The 6,833-nt window shown below is 50.9% G+C and overlaps 1 protein-coding gene and 1 long non-coding RNA gene across 6 annotated transcripts; one reads left to right on the forward strand and one right to left on the reverse strand.

Moving 5' to 3' along the window:
- Window positions 1-2,332: 2,332 nt before the first annotated feature.
- On the reverse strand, window positions 2,333-6,406 carry LOC141497859 (uncharacterized). The gene is made up of 3 exons (XR_012471466.1): window positions 6,197-6,406; window positions 5,079-6,078; window positions 2,333-4,604 (listed from the first exon to the last, which is right to left on the reverse strand). It is a non-coding gene; the product is annotated as an uncharacterized LOC141497859 (long non-coding RNA).
- LOC141497833 (5-hydroxyisourate hydrolase-like) lies at window positions 2,341-6,556 on the forward strand. Of its 5 annotated transcripts, none has more exons than XM_074200688.1 (5): window positions 2,463-2,616; window positions 3,517-3,650; window positions 3,740-3,879; window positions 5,139-5,274; window positions 6,247-6,556. In XM_074200688.1, the coding sequence occupies exons 3-5, from the start codon at window positions 3,749-3,751 to the stop codon at window positions 6,334-6,336; spliced, it is 357 nt and encodes a 118-aa protein (XP_074056789.1). In that variant the 5' UTR covers window positions 2,463-2,616; window positions 3,517-3,650; window positions 3,740-3,748; the 3' UTR covers window positions 6,337-6,556. The 5 variants fall into 5 exon arrangements, with proteins under 5 accessions (XP_074056804.1, XP_074056789.1, XP_074056796.1 ...); XM_074200681.1 differs by lacking the exon at window positions 2,463-2,616 and adding an exon at window positions 2,627-2,913; XM_074200703.1 differs by lacking the exons at window positions 2,463-2,616; window positions 3,517-3,650 and adding an exon at window positions 2,341-2,430.
- Window positions 6,557-6,833: the final 277 nt, after the last annotated feature.

Raw genomic sequence — 6,833 nt, forward strand, 5'->3', positions numbered from 1 at the left:
CCAGAAAAAGTGGTCATATTCTACTCTGGACATTCTGAATAGAAAACAGAGACAAAAAGGAACAGCATCTACAATATTAGTGGGGGCAGGTTAGTTTGGTTACCATACTATGGAGCGTTTATATGCCATCAGACTATATTTAGCTTGCACCTGTGTAATTTCCTGAAAATATTAAATTTTACCTTTGGGGGAAACCCCCAAGACCTGTTCATAGAAAAAGAATTCGCTAAGATCTTTATCAGCTAGTATCAAGTTTAGATGAGGAAAGTAGGGTAAGGAATACTACATTAACTGCAAGAAAGTCTCTGCCCTTGCTCTACCTCATCTTTTTGTTTGTTTGTTTGTTTTTAGGTTTGTTTGTTTTTTGTTTTTTTTTGCAAGGCAATGAGGTTAAGTGGCTTGCCCAAGGCCACACAGCTAGGTCATTATTAAGTGTCTGAGACCAGATTTGAACCCAGGTACTCCTGACTCCAGGGCCGGTGCTTTATCCACTATACCACCTAGCCAGCCCCCTACTTCGTTTTATAAGGACTACTTTCATTAAACCACTACCACAGGTTTATATGGCCAGAATTTGACACTTTTAATCATAATAGGTAATGAGGTTTTGTGTCTCTCTATTTCCATGGGAAGAACTACTCCAGTTAAATTCAGCTCTGTATTTGCTGATTAAATATTAAGAAAAATATTACATATGACTCCAAGAGCAGAATGTCTCTGGTTAGCCCCACCCTTCCCCCCACACCATACCAAATGATTACCTGATCTTTCTTCAGACTCTCTTTTTGCCATAGATACAGGATAATCCTGACCTCACACAGAAACTTCAAAGTGAGACATCTGCCAGAAAACCCAAATCCTCAGATGTCATGACCTTCTAGGCACAGTGAATATTTGTACCTTAGCTAAATTCTGAGTCAAGGTACCCACTTAATTGGAGGGTAGAAAGATGGAAATGTGGGTGACCCTGAAAATTTTCTGCATTATCATAGTTCTAAGGAGCACATATTTCTTTTTTTTCAGTTACTAGTGGTTTTTGGAACATGATCTCCATCCATTGTTATGCCTGGGGAGCCTTCAGGTATCTGACTATAAGCTGGCCCAAGATGGATGAGATGGCACCTAAGTGAGGGGGGTGGGGAAGGTCCAACTATTCTCATTCTATAGCTGAAAATTTGAAAATATATAACTTAGGGGCAATGGACAAAGATGTCATACTGGTGTTGCTGCCAGAACACCCCCCTCTTCTCCATGTTTCCAAATTGGCAGTCATGAAAAAAGGAGTCCAGAAAGATCTAAAGAATATTCCATTTGACACAATTTCAGTTCAATAGAGGTGAGCCGAAGACATCATCACCTCTGGGGGTGTTTCATTTTTAATTTATGTATTTTGAATTTTATACTTTTCCCCTCATTCTTGCTTCCCTCCCCCCACCCCCACAGAAGGCAGTCTGTTAGTCTTTACATTGTTTCCATGGTATATATTGATCTAAGTTGAATGTGATTAGAGAGAAATCATATCCTTAAGGGAAAAAATAAAGTATAAGAGATAGCAAAATTACATAAGATAACGTTTTATTTTTTTTAAATTAAAGATAATAGTCTTTGGTCTTTGTTCAAATCCCACATTTCTTTCTCTGTCTCCAGATGGCACTCTCCTTCGCAGACAGCCCCAAATTGTCCCTGGTTGTTGCACCGATGGAATGAGCGAGTCCTTCAAGGTGGATCATTGCCCCCATGTTGCTGTTAGGGTGTACATTGTTTTTCTGGTTCTGCTCATCTCATTCAGCATCAGTTCATGCAAATCCTTCCAGGCTTCCCTGAATTCCCGTCCCTCCTGGTTTCTAACAGAACAATAGTGTTCCATGACATACATATATCTGGGGGTGTTTCTGTGATAAATGGGTGTTGTCTATGGGAAAGACTGCTCTAGACAGTCACAGTTTCTAAATGGAATGTCCCCTTGGCATCTAATACTATTTGGGGGTGCCTCTTCCTCACTTATCCCCTCCCTAGTCTGTCTGAGAAGATCCCACTGGTCAGAGATTCCTACACAAGGACAAAATCCAAGAACAGCCAACAATTGTCTGTTCCCTTTCTTAGCTTCTTTGTTCTTTCTCCCCTTCTTCAGAACCCTTAGCCTTCAGGGGAGATGAACTGTTCTGAAGAAAAGGGGAGGGGAGGAGAGGCAAGAAGGGGCTGGACTAGGGCACAGACTTGGCTCTTCACCTAATCTCCTCCCCAGTCCCTCCCCCTGGGTCCGCCCGCCCCTGCCTGGCCTGACCCTGGCAGTGTGTCTAACTGGTTGGGCCGCATCCCTCCCCCTGCCTTCACATCCTGTTCCTAGGTGCTCTGGGACCTCTCCCTGAAGAGATTTCCTTTTTGCGGGGCCAGCTTCCCTGTAAGCCCACCAGGGCAGGCCACGCCCGGGTGGGTAGCACGTGGGCTCCTACTGCCAGGATGTCAGGCGGCTGGGCTGGGGGAGGAGGCAAGAGTGACTTAGACCCAAATGGGGCGGGCTTTAGCTAGGGTGATGAGCCACGCTCGTGGCAGGAAAGCAAAGACCCCCCAAAGCTCTCTCTCGTGCGCACTGACGGGGCACTGGGGAGTAACAAAGTAAGTAATCTCCCATCTGCGGCAGCCCCCACATACACCTTTCCAGGACCCTCTTTTTGAGAGCCAGGCTTAGGGGAGATGACGTCCAGTCTCTCCCTCAGCTGACCCTGCCCTGCCTGCTTGGCCTCAGAGTGGTTGCTCAGGGCACCACCTACCAGGTGAACTCTCTGAGCACAGGCCTGCTGATTCAGAGCTGGGCAGGGACCCTAAAGATCCTCCCACAGCTTCCCTTGGGAAGCCTGTCCCATGAGTGCTCTCCGGCTGCACCTGGTCCAGCAACATCTCTGCCCCCGAGAGGTAAGAGGAAGGTCCAAGGGCTGGAGGATGAGGCAGTGTGCGGATCAGCAGGTCGCCTGGGGGTTGGAATGGGCACAGGACAGTCTAGGCTGGCCCACCTCTTGGCCAGGGGCCCTTTCTCGGGCTCTCTATAAACCTGTCACCTAAAACTTCAGCCCCAGGCTCTGCTTCTCCTCCAGGAGCAGCTCCATAAAGCTTAGACAAAAGTACACCTGCCGCTACCAGCTGCCCAGTGCTTGTGTTGTACACCTGCCGCTGCCCGGTGCTGGCTATTCTCAGAGAAGCACCAAGGGCACAGGGCAGGCCAAGCGATTGGTTTCTATTTCTAATCTGGGAGGAAATTCCCTTGAGGACTGTGCCTGTCCTTGATCGAGAAACAGCCATGAGAATGCTGTTTATACAGCACTTGAGCATCTTGTAGGCCGTCTCGTTGCTCCTCACAATGGCCCTGTGAGGCTGGTGCTGTTATAGCTCTCATTTTACATAAGGGGACACTGAGGCGCAGAGGTTAAGTGACTTGCCCAGGGCCCCAGAGAGGGCCGAGGTCAGAGCCCTCTCTTGGCTCGGTACCAACCTCCCCAGGGCTGTGTCTTCCTCTTCTAGCTGATGGTGAGCCAGCACCCTGCGTCTAAGCCCCAGGAATCACCGTATCGGGTTTCCACAGTCCTGGGAGTGTGCACCCCACAACTCAGGACATTTGTTTGTTCTCTAAGAAGTTGCCTAGTCATCGGGTCCAGGTTAGGCAGCAGAGGGGGTTGGGCTGGGGGTAGGGGCAGGAGAGGGTCGTCGTCCTGACTGCAACCTAAAGTCCTTGATCACCACACAGAGCCAAGACATGGAGGGGGCGAGCAGCCCACTGACCACCCACGTCCTGGACACTGCCTCAGGCCTGCCTGCCCAGGGCCTCTGCCTTCGCCTCTTCCGCCTTGGAGAAAGGAGCCGACAATGGACTGAGCTGAGGAAAAGGTAAGGGGGCAAGTGGGAACTGGGTCTCTGCCCCAGCCGCATGGCAGGGTCTGCTCTCTGGGCATGGCTGTGGGAGGAAGAGGACGGAAGGGAAAGGAAGAAATGACTGAAAGAAAGCTGTGCCCACCAAGGGCAGGAGCAAGGCCAATGCCTGTTCTCCTCCTCCCTGGCTGTTTTCTAGGCTCCTCTGTGTACAGGTGGTCCCACAAGGACCACAGGCCTGTAGAGCCTGTGATGGGAGGGCCTAAGTCCACCCCTCCAGTCTTTCCCCACAGGCAATGACCAGTCTGGACTGTCCCTGGAGGGGAAGGGGAAGAGTGGGCTGAGTCTCGTGTGAGGCCTGCGGCTCGAGTCTTGGGGGCTGCTCCTCTCTGCTGAGTCCTTTTCCAAGGAGCCCTTTCTACCCAAGAGGCAGCAGCACCGGCTTAGGGTGATCAGATCCTTGGCTACAGAGCTTGGAACGGACCTCAGAGCCGCATGTTCTCCTTTTAAAGGGGAGGAGCCAGGTCCAGGAGGGGAAGTCCTGGGGCTGGGCAGTGAGGGCCTGGCATTGCCAGAGCATCTCTGGCTCATGCAGGCCCATGGGCCCAGGCCCGGACTGACCTGGGCTTGAGAATGCGAGGAAACCTGACGCAGAAGGTCCCTCCTTGCCTCTGTCTCCTTGATTTTCTTCATTTGTGAAGTTGTCTATCTCCCTCTAGTGGCCATTTCTGACGGATCTGGGGCTGTGACGGAAGAAGCCGGGCAGGCTAAGTGCGCAGGCTGTCAGGGGAGGGCCTTGACCTACACTCAAGAAGGGGAGGGGGACGTCCTGAGCTGCGGTGGGTGGGCCACCCTCTGGGGACTAGGCAGCAATGGAGCTTTGACCCTTGGATTCTAGCCTGAGCTTAACTGTTTTAGAAGAGAAAAGTTCGGTTTGGGCCTGAAAATGCTTTGATTTGGTTTCTAGTTTATAAAAAATTAATATTTAGATCAGGCTTTGATAATTGAGGGCTGAAGCATCCGTGACTAGTTTTGGGGGATCAGAGAAGTTGTGGCTTTGCTCACCCTGGGCTGACGTGCAGCCAGGATAAGGTAATGGCAAGAATTCCCCCGCCACCCATAGTGGGCCAGCTCCCCCGGGCCTAGGTCCCGGCCTCCGAGGCCTCTGCCCCAAGTCTGCCAGGGCCCTGGTTGGAGGGGAACCACACGGGGCTGACCTGAGCTGGGCAGGTGAGAGCGCCTGCCTTTTCTGACCTTGGTGGTTTTCCCTTCTCTAGTTACACCAATGCTGATGGCCGATGCCCTGGACTTTTAACTCCCGAACAAATGGAGACTGGCACCTACAAGCTGTACTTTGACACGGAAAGCTACTGGAAAAAGATGGGTCAAACCAGCTTCTACCCATACGTGGAGGTAAAAACTGATGAAGGGGAGGAGAAGGTATACAGAAAAGTCTCAGTGTGAGACCAGGGAGTGCCACACTCAGTTTTGCCATCAGTGGAATAGCTAATCCTTACAATTTTTGAGGTTTGGCAGATCTAGTCTTATTTTAGCCTCACAATCACCCTAGCAACTGGGAGCTCTGACTATGCCCATTTTACAGATGAGGGAATTGAGACAGAGACTTGCCCAGTTAGGAAGTGTCTGAGGCTGCATTTAAACTCAGGTCTTCTTGACTGAGTCTGGCTCTCTACCCACTGTGCCTCTCAGGCACCCCGGTCACTCTATGACCCTGAAAATTCCTGCTGGCGAGTTTCTACAACTATCTCCAGATGCCATCAGTGGAGATCTGTTCCTATCCAGACCGGCCTGTCCTGAGCGATTCTCGTCCAAGTATATCTAATTAGCTGGAAGTCTTCCTCATTTTCTCTGCATAATGAGCATATTAAAGCCTGTCTCACCAGTAGTACAGGGAAAACACAAACATCCAAAGACCTTTGAACTCCCAGAAGAAAGACACTGGAGTGCCAAGATACAATTAGGCTAGGAGCCACCCCACTACAGACTGTGGACACACCTCATCTACATGCCCCTGGCCGGCTTAGGGTTAACTCTTACTCATGCTTCCCTTTGAAGGGGAGAGCCCAGCCAGCCTACTCTCCTACCTCCAGTTCTCTTGTGGCGGCTCTTGATTAACCAGACTCATCAAAGCCGAGCACTCCTTCCTCAGTGTCCTGAGATCCTTCCTGAGGGAGGTTTCTGCTCCCTGGGGAGGCTCTGAGGAAGCAGAACAGAATTGGGGGTGGGACTGGACCACAGAGATCTACCCTCTCATTCTAAAGAAGCCCTTTTCACCGTGTCTAGGTGCCTGCTGAGCCTGGGCTCACTCACCCACCTGTCTCTCTGTCTCTGTCTCTGGTCTCTCCTTCATTCTCTGTCTTTCAGGTTGTTTTCACCATCACAAATGAGATCCACAAGCTCCATGTGCCCCTGCTACTGAGTCCATTCTCCTATACCACCTACAGAGGAAGCTAAGGGAGCCAGCCTGGGTTGCCCTGCCTCCCTACCAACTCCAAGCCCACCTCCCCTCCCCCTGCCCCCCGCCCCTCTGCCCCCCAAGTCCCCTGCTGTTCAGTATCTGAAGTCTCACTTTCTACAAGAGCCAGACAGCTCCTTCCCTCTTGGGAGTTTCACCACAAGCTGCTGTGATCATGTGGTTGAAGAGATCAATAAATTCTGTGCTGATTTCTCTGCAGGGACTGCTCACTCCTTCACTGTCTCCCCAAGGGTCTGAGGGTCCTCTCTGATCAAAAGCCTGCCCACAGCACCCCTGAAGACAGAGGCTTGCAGCAGGGTGGGCTGATGGCTACAGGTTCTGTCCAAAGGACTCAGAGGAAGAAAAGACTTAGGAGATCTTGGGGGAAGCCACAGTCAAAGGGGATGACAGGAGAGCAGATCCAGGAAAAGAATATGCAGGGAGGTTTTGGAGCCATGGGGGGTGGTGCAGATCTTTCTAGATACTTAAGTGGGGG

Source organism: Macrotis lagotis, chromosome 1 (genome assembly GCF_037893015.1).
Source record: "Macrotis lagotis isolate mMagLag1 chromosome 1, bilby.v1.9.chrom.fasta, whole genome shotgun sequence".
In the NCBI taxonomy this organism is placed as follows: Eukaryota; Metazoa; Chordata; class Mammalia; order Peramelemorphia; family Peramelidae; genus Macrotis; species Macrotis lagotis.

What these genes read in the sequence shown, in the direction of transcription:
- LOC141497833 (XM_074200672.1), top strand. Translation starts at nt 2,863, where the DNA reads ATGAGTGCTCTCCGGCTGCACCTGGTCCAGCAACATCTCTGCCCCCGA. An exon ending in AACATCTCTGCCCCCGAGAG is followed by an intron (nt 2,914 to 3,739) that starts GTAAGAGGAAGG and finishes ATCACCACACAG; the next exon opens with AGCCAAGACATGGAGGGGGC. An exon ending in TGGACTGAGCTGAGGAAAAG is followed by an intron (nt 3,880 to 5,138) that starts GTAAGGGGGCAA and finishes TCCCTTCTCTAG; the next exon opens with TTACACCAATGCTGATGGCC.